The sequence below is a fragment of the Charadrius vociferus genome, unplaced genomic scaffold, assembly GCF_000708025.1.
Source record: "Charadrius vociferus isolate BGI_N301 unplaced genomic scaffold, ASM70802v2 scaffold187, whole genome shotgun sequence".
Lineage (NCBI taxonomy): Eukaryota > Metazoa > Chordata > Aves > Charadriiformes > Charadriidae > Charadrius > Charadrius vociferus.
This window is the reverse complement of record NW_009649180.1, coordinates 1,997,106-2,011,567: the sequence shown is the minus strand read 5'-3', so window position 1 is coordinate 2,011,567 and position 14,462 is coordinate 1,997,106. Positions and strand designations below refer to the sequence as shown.

The following is a 14,462-nucleotide window of genomic DNA, read 5'->3' as shown; positions in this document are numbered from 1 at the left end:
TACCAGTGCTTTTATCTTTTCTGGACTAAGGGTACATTCTATTGAGATTGTTGAAGACATAAAATATCATTGCCCGTATTGCCTAAGGTATTGCATGTGTTCAGTTGTCTGATACCTTTTATTAATTGGAAAAGCCAAGTAGGGCTTCTAGGCTACCATGAAGAGAGGATGGTCCTGCCACAGAATAAAATACAGTTTCATGGGAGGTGGTAGTTTAGCTATTCTTTCCCCCCACCACTGTTTTAAATCTTCCTTTGCAGTATGCTTTTCTTGTACCAATTGCCTGCTTCTTTTTTTTTTTCCTTTCTTGCTGCCTTGAAGTTGTTCTTTCTATATAGTTAAGGATTAAGTTGGAATGAAAAATGCATATAGTTTGACTATTAAGTTTCTCTGGTAGATACTTAGTATATTTGGGAAAATAACTAATACGGTTTTATCTGAAGATTTCCTCTGTTTATGTTGCACTGCTACGAAAGGGGAGTGGGGTCAAGTTTGTAAAAACACTTTTTTTCAGAACCAATGGCAGTTTAATATGCTATGGAAATAACTGAGTGAAAATAAAAATTCAATTCCAGGTGCTTGTGTAGACAGTTCACTGTTGTCAGTTACAGTAGAAGTCAACTTTCTATCTGTCTTTATAAATGAGTTTTATGGCAGTTATTCTGTATCTTTGTATGAAGTGGATGAGTTAAATAATGTGTTGCAAAGTTCTGAAAACAGCTGATGCTTGCAGGGTTCTGGTGTTGCTGGCTACATCCTGTTGAACTTAAGAATCGCTCTTACCAATCTTAAATCTCAAGCTTTAAATATTTTGGTTTTTTTAGGACACCCGTCATGTTTGAAATTCTGTCCTGAGTTAACAACAAATGTGAAGGCTTTAAGATGGCAGTGTATTGAATGCAAGACATGCAGTGCATGTAGGATCCAAGGCAAAAATGCAGTAAGTTAGTGTATTGAGTGTTATCTGACTCTTCTTTGTTTACCATAGCACTATACTTAGCACGTGCAAATACATATCACTGATGTACAACTTCAAGGCATGCTGTATTAAGTCTTTTTTTTCCTCTTCCTTCCCCTCTCCCCCTTCAGGATAACATGCTTTTTTGCGACTCCTGTGATAGAGGGTTCCACATGGAGTGCTGTGACCCACCACTTTCCCGAATGCCAAAAGGTGACAATAAAAATCCTTTCAATGAAACGACTTTCGTTCACAGACATTTCTCATATTAAGTGACCAAAAGTTCTTGAGCATGCTAATTAGTGTTGCCTAGGTAAACAGTATGATTTCAGTCACATCAAAGCCAATACTTAATTTTTCCCCGAGATTTTTTTTTTTTTTTGCTTTTTCCCCCTCAGAAAAATAGTAAAAGTCTGTGGTCAGTTGACCAGGTGAATTCACTGTGTATTGAGTTGTTGGACAATTTGTAGAAGGTGAAGTTTTATGAAGCCTGTTAAAATGTTTGGAGTATGTACAGTGAAAAAGAAATCCTTGGAGCAAGTGTCTAACATTAAAAGGACGCCAAATTCAAGTTGTTGTATATTAATACAAACATGCCTAGGTGTGATCTAGTAATTTCTTTAGCCCACTATAGCTTAGATTGCTTTGTAACACACATATAAATTTTTTACCTGTCTTGTGTCTGAAGAAAGATCTAGGTAGTATAAGGAGGGACTAGCTAGAAGAGAAATTCTTCAAAGAACCCATTTGTTCATGATCTTTTCTGTGATCCTTGTTGCGTCTTTTCTTCCCCCTTTCCATGAGTACTTTAGTTTCAAAAATTTCAGAGTGTGGGTAGAAGTGGATCACTTTTCTCTGTCCACTTCCCTTTCCCTATGTCCTATTCATAAAATAATCTGTTGACCTTGTGTACTTGGCATGTATCTCAGTAGACACCTGCAGTACAGATTAAATAAACTGTTTACAATTAAACTTTTTCTCATTTATGTAGGGATGTGGATTTGCCAGGTCTGTAGACCAAAGAAGAAAGGGAGAAAGCTACTTCATGAGAAAGCTGCCCAAATAAGGCGACGATATGCAAAACCTATTGGACGACCGAAAAATAAACTAAAGCAACGAATGTTGTAGGTTTCTTTTTCTTTATTTCTTTCTTTTGTTTTACTTTTTTTTTTTTAAAAGTTTCTGAGAATGTAGCCGGATTAGAGTTGATGCAGGTTCAACTACAGTTTTTAACTGTATTCCAAGTTGGGGAAAGTAGGTGATGAGTTTTCTAGTACGTGCCTTTCAGCCCAGTGGCCAATAACTTCTTAAATATAGTGGGTACTTTTTATGTCATGTCAGAAGGTGACGAAAAACTTCCTGTAACTTAACTTTTCTAGATCACATAATTTTTAAAAAAAACTTGTACCAATAACAAATGCAAATAAAAATATGTGTGATAACATATACCACAGCTATCTTTCAAGTGTAACTTCAAATAATTGAAGTACATACAGAATCTATACTAAGTGGGTATCTATAATAGTGAGTTACTTATATCCAACTTTAGGAGACTGTTCTGCTCAAAGGCTTTGCAAAAGTTTTGTAAAAATTACTTTATTAGTTAATGTCGTCTCACAAAACCTCTTACAAAAAGCAAACTATGCAAGTACTACAGAATTTCTGGTTTCAGTGGTACTCTGGAAAAAAATATTATTTGAATTCTGCTGTTAAGCTGCCACTGGTTACTAGGGAACGAAGTTGCAATTTCTATTGCTTCTCAGGAATGTGTTTATCTAAGACAAGAGAGTGCTGTAATTCTTTTGGTATCTATCTTTCCAGGGAACACTGTAGTTGGACATCTCAAGGCTTGGTTGGAGGATTGTTTAAGTAGCGTTCAAATGCTGAGCTGACATTACACCGAGTGTTAAACAGGAACAGATCCTGTGTTAACCCCAGTAGCACGTTGCCCTCCATCACATGTTCCTATGCACATAGGCCTGCCTTCTACTCCTGTTTAACTGTCTGTTTGTCCATGTCAGCTCAGCAGCTGAAAAGCTTTCTGGCTCTATCTACTACTTATTTTGTCACGTGGCTTTTACCCAACCATTTTTCTCTATAGTCTAAACACCTGTCTGGTATTCTTCAGAGTTGCACAGTAGCTGCTGTAAAACTTTGCATTTGGCAAAATAAGGATTTCTGGAGCCAGTGGAGCCAACATGTAAAAATAGAAGGAAAAAAAATATACTCGCAGCACCGGAGTACAGCACACTAGTCAAGTTGAGGTACTTGGTGCTGTGCAGCTTGCTATGTTCTCTATCCCCTCTCTCTATGCCAGGTTCATTTGTCTTGCCTTTTTAGTCCTTGTCCTAAAGTTTAGTGCATGCTGCTCTAGGAAAGTAGTATAGGACAAGGATGAAGTGTGACACTACATGAAAGTAAAAGATACAGTTGTAGTGGCTTGTGAGAGCGTGCTGTTAAAGGAACAATGTAAAAATTTGTTTTACTTCTCCTTCCTCCCCCGACTAAATTTATGAATTTGAAGGTCATTGAAATAGCCATACAACTTTCAGTGTTTTAACTGAAATTTCCATATATCAGTCTGTGCATAATAAAAATATTCCTCATATCGCTAGCTACACCTCTGACTCTAGCTACACCTCTGGCTTTACCCCTCTGAAAACTCCTAAGCCTTCAACTGGATTTCTAATACAGTATTGGCATCTTACTTCTCTAAATACAGGTCCCTGATTTGGGTTCCCACAGTGGATTAAGTAGGAATGTCTGTCTAACACAGTAATTCTGCTTCTCCTCCTTCCCCGTACATGTAAAAGAAAGGTGGGAAAGGTTGTGGGGGTGTTACTGTTATATTTTGCTAATGGGATTGTGAGCTATAACTTTTAAAATAAACGTCATGCTAAATGATGCAGAAGTTCTCTTAGCATTGGATGATGATTATGACTATTTTTATGAAGATTTTCTTTTCTTTGTAGCATGTGAGCCACATGAGTATGTTAGTAGTATTTGAGGGGGTTCTTTATGTAATAAATATTTGCAATACTGTGGGCACATTTCTATTACTTTAATGTCTAATATACGTATAAAACAAAGTAACCTTGTTTTGGAAAAATAATGGTTAGGTGGTGGGATGAGAAGAGACTTCCTCATGGAATCCTATTTAAAAGTAATCATGTGGTACAGAAGATGATGGTGTCGTACATAAAAGTGGGTGGTCACATGGAAGACAGGAAGGTTAGCTAATGCCACTTAGGGTTTTTTTGTGTAGTACAAAGAAAATCTGTCCAGTAGTACTGGAATATTTTTCTTTGCCTGTTTACCATCTGTAGGGAGCCCTTCACAGGCAAATTACTGTGTAGGATTAACTAAAACCAGGTGTGTGTTGGCCTCTGGCACTGGTGGTGATTACTACATCTGGTAGTGAGAATAGATCTTGTGATGGACATAAGCTTATGGCACCAAGGGATTCAAAAGACTTAGAAGTTTTTGGTTTTGTTGCCTCTTAGGAGCTAACCAAATTTAAGGATGTGTGAGTGGAAAAGGGGATAGTTCTTAAACTGGTGGGCCCTTGGAGTTCCGTAAACCAGATGGTGGCCCCAGGCTGTTCAATCTCTAATTAGAAGTGACCTGTTGGAATTAATTACTTCAGCATCTCAATTAAGAAGGCAAAATCTGTGGAGGAAAAACTTTCTGCTGCAAAGTAAATAAGCTAACTTCAAAGAGCAGGATGGAAAAGGGAATGGAAGCATTTGATGCAACTATGTAGCTTTGTTTGGATTTGCAGTTTGATCATGCCTCTTGATACCTATTTCTTTTACTATAAAAATTTTTAAAACATTCTGTTTCTATATACTTTTTAGCCTATCCTTCAGTGTTGTTCCTCTCTTCAGTCAGTAGTGACCAGCTAAACCTGTACTTCTGCTGTCACAAATGTTGGCTTTCAGCACGGGCTTTTCCTAGTATGAAATGATGTTCACCACTCTTCCTTCTTAACACCTTCCATGTTAGGCCTGACTGGTTTACAGCTTTTCTTGGTCTTAAATTTTGCTTTTTCCATTCCTTTGCTATTTTTGTGTTGTTACAATTTCTAAAGAAGACAGTCTATTTCTTTGCGTTTGTTTTAATGCTTTTCATAAACTACCTCATTTTGCTTTTAGGTCTTTGACAGTAATTTTCAGTACTAATGTTGAAATACATAATCCAATGGAAAATGTGGCAGTTTCTTGAAAACTCACTGTATTGCTTGAAAGGACTAATAAACTTTCTCTGCAGTTTAAGCAAATGTAGTCTGAAGTTTAGTGTTTTGATACACAGTAATATATTAACACAGAATTTGTGCATCTCCTTTGTGTGTACAATAAGCTCTATGGTGATGGAGCAGTTATTGTACTCAGACATACCATATTGATGTTTTTATCCAAAGGAGCACACTTTTGCCATGCCTAAAAGTAGGGGGGGAGGCTGTGTACTTGGGAGACTTTGCTATCCCAGCTGCTTCTATTTATATGTACTGTGGACTATCTTTTAAAGAAAAGGGGAGGGGGGGGGGACAAAAAGAAGGGAGGAAAAAAAAGTTGGATGTTATGTCATAGTGTGAAATGTATTTCCAAAGGTGTATATGTCTTTAAATTTCTTGAAAGATTTTTAAGTACAGTGGCATAAGTAACTTCTATAAATTGTAGTACTATTTGGCAGTAGTTACATATTTTTAATGCTGATTTTTATTTTCCAAATTTTTGCATAGGTCTGTAACCAGTGATGAAGGATCCGTGAATGCATTCACAGGAAGGGGGTCACCTGGTAGGGGTCAAAAGACTAAAGTCTGTACCACACCTTCATCTGGTCATGCTGCATCTGTGAAGGATTCAAGCAGCAGATTGCCTGTTACAGACCCCACTCGGCCTGGTGCCACCACCAAAATCACCACCACCTCCACCTACATATCTGCCTCTACACTTAAAGTTAACAAGAAAACCAAAGGGCTCATTGATGGCCTTACTAAGTTCTTTACACCATCACCTGATGGTCGCAGATCACGAGGTGAAATAATAGACTTTTCAAAGCACTATCGTCCAAGGAAAAAGGTCTCTCAGAAACAGTCATGCACTTCTCTTGTGTTGGCTACAGGTACCACACAAAAGCTAAAACCTCCACCTTCTTCACTTCTACCCCCAACCCCCATCTCTGGTCAGAGCCCCGGTTTGCAAAAGTCCAGCACTTCCACTTCTTCTAACTCTCCCCAAAGTTCTTCCAGTCAGTCAAGCATACCCTCCTTTAGTAGGCTTCCTAATAACAGTCAGCTAAAGGGACTCTTTGATGGACTCTCTCATATCTATACCACTCAGGGACAGTCTCGAAAAAAGGGACACCCAAGCTATGCGCCACCCAAGCGTTTGCGTCGTAAACCAGAATTATCTTCTGCATCAAAGTCTAATAGCCATTTCTATGGAAAGAAAAAGGTTAGGAGTAGGTTTATTTCTCATGCCTGTACCTCTGGATGGGGTGTGTCTAGAGGACATGCTTTTAAAGCAATTGCTCACCTCAAGAGAACAACTTTACTTAAAAAGCACAGGATTGTAGGCAGGTTAAAGTATAAAGTGACCCCTCAGATGGGGACCCCCTCACCAGGGAAGGGGAGCTTGGCAGACGGAAGGATTAAACCTGATCAGGATGATGGTAAGCAAAGGTCAAAGCGCCAACCAAACCTGCGTCCCGTCCAAAACCAAAATTCTTATATTGTCACATAGGTCTTAGCTATTTCTCTTGTTCTTACTTCACTTTCATACAAAAGCAACGAAACTTTGACCTTTTATCTAATGCTGACTAAATCTCCAAGATGTGTTTCTTCTGACTAATACCACACCACCTTTTTATTGTTTTGGTTTGGTTTTTTTTTTTGCATCTGTAGTGACACTAGGAGCCCCAAATGCCTTCATAATGTTGCTTATGGCTGTTTAGTACCGCATGAGTAGCCACTGTTCATGCTACTTTCTTATTCTTCCCCTGCCCTTTCTCTGGCAGTAGTACTGCCATCATGATTGTGTGCTGTCAGTGCTTACAATGGTGGGCATTTCAGTTCATTTCCCTCTGCTCCATTGCTTTTTCATGAACAATTCCATCCTGCTACAGTCTCCACAACACTTGATCTGTACTGCTGTGAACTACCTTTTTTATAATTACTTTATCTAAGAAAAAAAATAGTTATAATGTTTGAATGTAGACTTAGCTTTGCATTGGTCTCCAACTTCTGAGGGCAACTTTTTTCTCTTATTTTTATTTTTACCTTGTAAAATATACTGGAATTTATCAAGTGGCATAGTTCTAGTGATAGAGTATATTCCATTTCATGAGGTTCAAAACTAATTTAGTAGAACTAGACTGTAAAGGCTTATACAGACAGACAAGCAAATACCAAAAATAGCTCATGCAACAGCAAACTACAAAATAGGAAGGGGGGAAGGTTTCATGTCTGTTACTTGGTAATGTCAAATTTAGTTAAAGTGGGGAGTCCTAACAGCCATAGTTGCTACAATCCTGTTTAGGAGTATCACTTTGGTAAGGCACGTGTAACCTTCATGTCTGAATAAACTTCTTGCTGGTTTTAAATAACAGATACTGAAATCAAACTAAGCATCAAACAAGAAAATACGGATGTATTTCTGGTCGGAAGCAAGGACACTGTTACACAGGAGGATTTGGAAGTATTTAAGCAGGCTCGAGAACTTTCCCTGGAGGTAAGAATTGTGTTGCATAAAATGCAGTTATTTCTGTAAAAAAAAAAACTCAGTTCATTTTCATATGTCTATTCATCTTCATTTTTTAATATATTTCTTTTGATCCAATGTGTCATGCTTGCTGTGAATTTAATTTGGGAGACACTATATGTACAGTTACATTCTCCTAGATGGGAGACATGGCGTCACACTGGAATGGGTCAGATGATAAGTGACACTTGGCATAGATTTTGCAAGATATACTTGAGCATTTTGGACACAGGACCACCACTGATTAAGCATAGAGATTAAGCATAGCTGACATCCTGCTCAGGACTAAGAGGATGTTAGTTGTTAAGAATGTTCCTGATGATTTTCCTCTGCAGATAAAGCAGCCTCTGTGAAAAGTAGGAAACTGGGTTTAGTGAGTTCATAACTTCATTTTACCCAATGATTTAACACACTTTGAGTTTAAGCTCTGTAGAAGTTTTCTAGCAGTGAAAATATTTGAGCTGAATTTGTCTAAAACTGTTTATACCAGCTGTTGTTAATGCTCATATTTAGGGTATATAGTGGTAATCCTAAAACTTGTGGAGACTGAGCTGTTTTGTTTTTCTGATTTTGGTTGTTGCAGATTTTTTGTTTGTTTTGGGAGTTGTTTTGTGTGTGTGTGTATCCCCCACACACACACCCCCCTCCCCCCCCCCCCCCGTAAGTGGGACATGGCAGATGAATCTTCCTATAGCAAAACAGACTTTTATTTTCCTATGTCTATGAAATAAACAACCATGTCTTTGAGAATCTGGGTCAGAAGGGAGGCGCATGTAACGTTTCAACTGCTGCTTTTCATAAAATTGCATCATAAATGAGTGTCTTGTACTTTTTCAGTAATGGAAGTCAATTTTTTTCAGATTTAGTGTACAAGATGTCAGTGCAGTGACATTTTTATAGTCGTAATTCAGAGTGTGTTAACCAACAAACTCAAACAAAGTTTAAAGATTCAGCTTCCTTATTAGTTTGTACTTCTGTTCACTCGTGAAAGTAGTTCCCACGTCTTCCTTTCTTTATCTTTCATATGCAGTCCAAAAATGTTGGGTGGCAAAATTTCTAAAATTTGTGGCATTGAAATTACTTTTTTTCCCCCCACCTTTCTTCCTTTTTTTGTATTTCACTAGCCCTTTAGAGTCTAGCAGTCATTTTCTGAGCAGCTCAGCTACGCTATAATAGTTTAGATCAGCGTGTGTTAGTATACTGTTGGCTGCTATGAGGTAAATTCCAAGGACTTTAGAAGGTTTCTGCTGATGCCTTCTCCCTCATTGTTTTGACAAAGAACAGCTTTGAGTTTGAACCAGAACTGTAGAGAAGTTCTCGCACTAGATGCTGTAGGAGAAGAGAATAAGGCGGTTGAGGCTCTTATTTGGCTGGGCCATGCACCATCTGTTTGTATGCACTTACTTGTAAGCACTGCTCACTTAACTTCATGTTTAGTTGTTTGGCACCTTGAAATAAATTTTCACTGCTTATATTTGGGTGTTTGCAAATGCTGTTCTCTGTCCAGGTTCGAAGGACTTAAGCAGCTGGTTTGAATACTTCAGGTTTCTCACACCTTGACTCAGTGAAATTGATGATATAAAGCTAACTTTCCTTTTACTTTTTCTATAACTAAGATATTACTTTTATTGCACCTGACAGAAAATTGGGTGTAAAAACACTGGTGAAACAAGTGGGCGATACCCTTCAGTGATTGAGTTTGGAAAATATGAGATTCAGACCTGGTACTCTTCACCTTACCCGCAGGAATATGCAAGGTAGTGAGTTGTCAAGATTGTCATACATTGTTGGAATTTTTATTAACATGATAATTGTAATTTTCTTACTTGTAATTGTTTATAATTTACAACTTTAACAAGTAAATATGTTTTTGTAATTATAAGTGAGAACAAGGATTTGTCTTGTCTTTTTTTTTTTTACTAGTTCCAATCAAAGGTGCATTAAAAAGATGAATTTTCCTAGTCCTGCATAAACATAATCTTACATTGTGTATTGGCATGGTTTTGTTTGGTTGTTTTGGGGTTTTTTTTGCATGTGGTTTGTTTGTTTTTGTTGGCTTTTGTTTGGGGTTTTTTGGTTGGTTTTTTGTTTGTCTGTTTTTTGAAACCATTGCAACCAGGTATGTCCAACTTCTGGCCATTTAGAGCAATTAATCTCGTCTGTCCTCCAGAATTTGTTACCTCCTTTTTCTAGGGACCAGGGAGAAGTTTGAACATGCTAGATAAATAAAGTCAAAGTGAGCAAGTTGTGGCAACAGTGTCTCATTTCTGGCCTTCTTTGCCAGGGTGCACCTCGGAGTCAGGCAGAGAGCACAAACTAGTATGTGTGCTCAACAGATTTCTACTGATTTTTGCATGTGCTGAAAATAAATGTTTTATGAATTCATTGGATCTATGGCATACCTGGAGATTTGCAGAAGTGTATGTTTATCAAGCTCTACAACTGTAGCAAGCAACCATGTTATGTGGTCTGTTCCAAAATGCCTTTGCATTGCCTTACTGTATAATGGCTTTTCTCTCCCTCCCTCTCAGTCCTAGATATCGTCATCTTTGCGTGGTGGGAATGAGGGATAAGTCGTGAATTGGTAATATAGAAATCAAGGGCTAAGAAAAGTGTAGAGAGCATTTCTATTTCCTCTTATCACCATTGCTTTTATAGTGTTAATATTTTATCTCAGTTCTTTTTTTATTCCCTCAATCTATATCATATTGTGAAAGAGACAGTTACCTGTTCCATCAAGTAAATTAATCCCAGATAGAGGCATAATGATGGATAGTTATTAGTATGAGGCAACTTTGGGATGGCATCTGTAGGAGGCAGTGTGGTTCTTGGCTCTGTGTGCAGTGGGATTACATCATGGAACAAACAGTTCGAACTACTTTTTATGTCGTTAATAAACTTTCTTAGAATACTGGAATAGTGGCTATGACCCCAGTGTGATCCCAGGATGTGCCAGTAGCTTCAGAGCAGATAAAGATTGTCCTCTGCTCTAAAATTTTGTAGACTAATTAACTTCTGCGGCAGTCTTATACCGCTTCAGTAATTTAAAAATGAAGATAAATAGCCATAGAATTCACTGAAAGGAGCAGTTTCTGGTATGTAGAAAGCTTGTCAGCATTGTCTTGCACGGGGCATGTGGGTACTTGCATGTAGTCTGAACTGAATCCTTCCTGGAGGACTACAATCATCTATGTTGCCTGTGTCATGGAGATGTGTGGAAGGGAGACTTCTGGCTATATGCAAACTGTTTGGCTGGGCTTCTGTGTTCAATTATAGTGATAGTTTAGGTGGGAGTACAATCCTCCTACAGTTTGCTGTCCCACCCAAGTATTTTGAAGACAGTGGAAAGAAAAGTCATCTCCTAGCCTTCCCCACATACAAAATAAATAAAATTAAAGGCAAGGAGATTCCCTGTGTTCTGTTGTGTGCCTCCTTATCTTTAATGGAAGAAGGGTGAAGTTTTGAGGTATGACTCCAGTGTACCTGCTTTAATAGACACCACAGCAAAAGCTTAGGTGGAATGTGAGAAGAGGGAAGTAACTGGAATCTACTTGAGGCTGAACCACAAAAGCAGCTGACCACAGTCCAACTCTATTGAATTAGGTTCACTGTGATTGATTGAATCTGATCTTATCTTCCTTTTCTAATGCCTGATGCGTATGTTTAATCATTCACTCTAATGTGATTGATTTTTATTTTTAATTTTAACCTTAAGCAACATTTAGTCATGGTACCTTATATTTAAATGGGGAGGGCCTTTCATTTTGTCGTAACGTTTTTTGTTTACCGAATTTAACAAATGTCTTGTATAAAATATCTTTCTAATTTTCATACAGATTACCAAAGCTTTACCTGTGTGAATTCTGTCTTAAATACATGAAAAGTAAAAACATTTTGTTAAGGCACTCAAAGAAATGCGGCTGGTTTCATCCTCCAGCCAATGAAATCTACAGAAGAAATGACCTTTCAGTATTTGAGGTAGGTATATCAAAATCTAAATTTCTGAAAGTATCTGGTTTGTAGACATTACAGACCAGTTGTAGAACTAGTGAGAACTTTAACATACTTGAATACTTCTTTGGAGATTCTTATACTGCAAAACTTAAGTCCATTTTCCCTGTCCCGTTCTACCCTGCCATGTTCTGTCACAATGACTTTCTTTAGTTGTGCTTCATGTGTTACCCAGCCTCCTGAGATACTTCTATAGCATGCGTCTTAGATGGGGACTGCAATAGAAGCTCTTTGACTGGCTTGCCTTTCCCTTCTCAGCAAAAGAACCATTTCTGACTATTTGAGTATCGTGGGTGTAGGGAGAATACGCATCATAATGTAGAAGTTTCCAGTGTATAAAAGCAAGCAAAGTAGTTTCTTGTGTATTCTAAAAATATAAATGTAGCTACTACGTGCGTTTGCCTTCCTTTTGGATGTTTGAGAAACTTGCCGTGAATCATCCTGGTTGGATGACAGAGGTTGAGTCCAACTTTGGCCACAACACGCTGCTTTTAATTTAGAAAGTCCACAGTTGAGCTTGTGGATATGTAATCCTTTATAATCTAAATTATTCTCTTGGGAGATGACTTCTGTTACAGTTCAGGGTTTGCAAGGATATCCTGGACAATAGAATTCTGTGTTTCAAACAGCATACCTGCACTTACTGAATGTGTGCATTACCCTCCCCATTACTACATCTCAAGAGTTGTTACCGATTGCATTAACAGAAAAGACTGCCGGGGTTGCTAAGGACTTCTTTTGAGGCTGTTTATCAACTGCAGTATTCAGATGTGTATATTGATACCTGCAATTAAGAAGAAGTTTTGATAGGTTCTACTTGAAACTAGTATTTTCATATGGTATCACTGTCTGTCGTGCTTGGTCATTGCCATTACTTGATCAGACAATGGTAGATGCAGTCTTGAAGTCCTCACTTAAATTAGAAAAGGTTCTTAATATTTGGTTCACTTGTTTGTTTTTGTGCTATGAAAAAAACCTGAGCTATCTGTATCAAGATTGCTTCCTTCCTGACTTGGACAGTTTTTATAAGGATTGTAAATCTGCCAGCAAAGACTTAAGTTGCAAACAAACTTAACTCTTTTCCTATCAAGAAACAAAATTGTCCTAGTCAGTCCAAAATAACTTAGATTTTCTCCACTAGCAGGTGTTAAGAGCTGGGCAGCATAGAACAGGGAAATCCTGCCTTCCAGTTTATTTTCTTTAGCTACTGGCAACACATGATCAAAAACTTCCTAAAAATAAAAAGTAAAGTACAGGTCTGAGATAGGGGGCTGGAGGTGGGTGGGGGATTGACACAAAAACCCACATGGAAAACAAGGTGCATGTGAAAGCAGTGTCCTGACTCTTTCTCTGCTGCTTTTATTCCCTTTCTCTATTTTTGGTGCTTCAGTGAGCACTTATGTTAAGACTCCTGAAATAAACTGTTTTTTTTTTTTTAATTCAGAGGTTAATGTCAGTTGTTACTCTGATAACTGTAGAAATTTACTCATCAGTTGATGTCCTTCCTTACAGATACTTTCAGGAATTCTGTGTACCCATTTTCTGTTTGACAGAATGAAGGGTTTGTAGTTTCCTTTGTGCTTTCTGTTTTTGAGAGAAATAGAAATGAATTTTGCATTTAAGATTTAGGTACATCTGCCCAGAGCATGACTTTGACAGATTTGAGAAAAGACTTTGACATAGTTTACTATTGTGCTGTATGGAAGTAACTTGACAGATGCTTGCTTTTGAACTTGCAGTCCTTCATCCCTGCCCCCCCCCAATTTGAAACTAATAAACAAGCTGTGTTTGCCTGTAATTTAAGGAGTTCTTTACATTTCTGTACAAATGTTCTTACTGGAAAAGATCGCTTACATAACTTTGGTTTTCAGGCTTATGGCTTAGTCAGTGAGGATTTATACTTGGTTAATGTTTGTATTTGATTTGCATACATGCTAATAAGGGTGAAAAGGAATAAAAAGCGTCTGGACAAATGGAGTTGTGTGAGAGCTAATTGTATTTTATAGGTTCTTGAGTACTGTATGCAAGTTTATTCTGAAGCCTTTAGGAGCAGTAGCTGTCCATTAAATGTTTTTTCTTTAATCTAGATAACGCAACTATACTACTGAAGTCACCTTGAAATCCCTAAATATATCCAAAAGGTTGGGTTTTATTCAGATTTGTAACTAGGATTCTTACTTAAAAACAAATTAGAATAGAGTATGGCTTCTTTTCTGGCATGGTGTGAATGAAATCCAGCTAGTGACTTTATTTAAGTACAAGCAAACCTTTCCATTAAGATTATTTCAAAAATGCTGCTGCCTTTGACTGAGCCTTCCCTTTCAGGGAGTAACTAATTGATCTAGGAAATCTGCATCTGTGTCTGGCTTTTCTGTAGCTGTCTGAGTCACAGCTTGACTCTTTACACTCATAACATACCTAGACTAATTGTAGTACTTAGCCTGAAAATTTACTTCTCTTGCTCAATAGCGTTTTAGTCTACCATAGAAATTTTGTCTTGTCTAATTTATCTGAAACATTGCTGTGATTAGTATGTAATTGGCAACTCATTCATTGGCCTTACACCTTAAGGATTCAACATAATACACTTCATTGTTTTGCGTTCTTTCATTGTTGTATACCACTGCCTTCTAGCAAACTACGGTTGAATGTAGTTTTAACTAGTACATTTTTGTTGTCTGCCAGTCATTCATTTTCATTCCAGGAACAAAGGGAACGAGGTAAGTCTCACT

At 37.7% G+C, this 14,462-nt stretch overlaps 1 protein-coding gene across 1 annotated transcript in view; it reads left to right on the top strand.

Annotated features, from left to right (window-relative positions):
• Positions 1 to 14,462, top strand: part of KAT6B (K(lysine) acetyltransferase 6B) — a 110,611-nt gene that overhangs the window by 60,069 nt on the left and 36,080 nt on the right. The window contains exons 3-9 of the mRNA XM_009888660.1: positions 825 to 940; positions 1,090 to 1,171; positions 1,950 to 2,082; positions 5,700 to 6,631; positions 7,568 to 7,689; positions 9,361 to 9,476; positions 11,556 to 11,697. Of these exons, the coding sequence (XP_009886962.1) occupies positions 825 to 940; positions 1,090 to 1,171; positions 1,950 to 2,082; positions 5,700 to 6,631; positions 7,568 to 7,689; positions 9,361 to 9,476; positions 11,556 to 11,697 (1,643 nt within the window). The remainder of the gene's footprint in view (positions 1 to 824; positions 941 to 1,089; positions 1,172 to 1,949; positions 2,083 to 5,699; positions 6,632 to 7,567; positions 7,690 to 9,360; positions 9,477 to 11,555; positions 11,698 to 14,462) is intronic.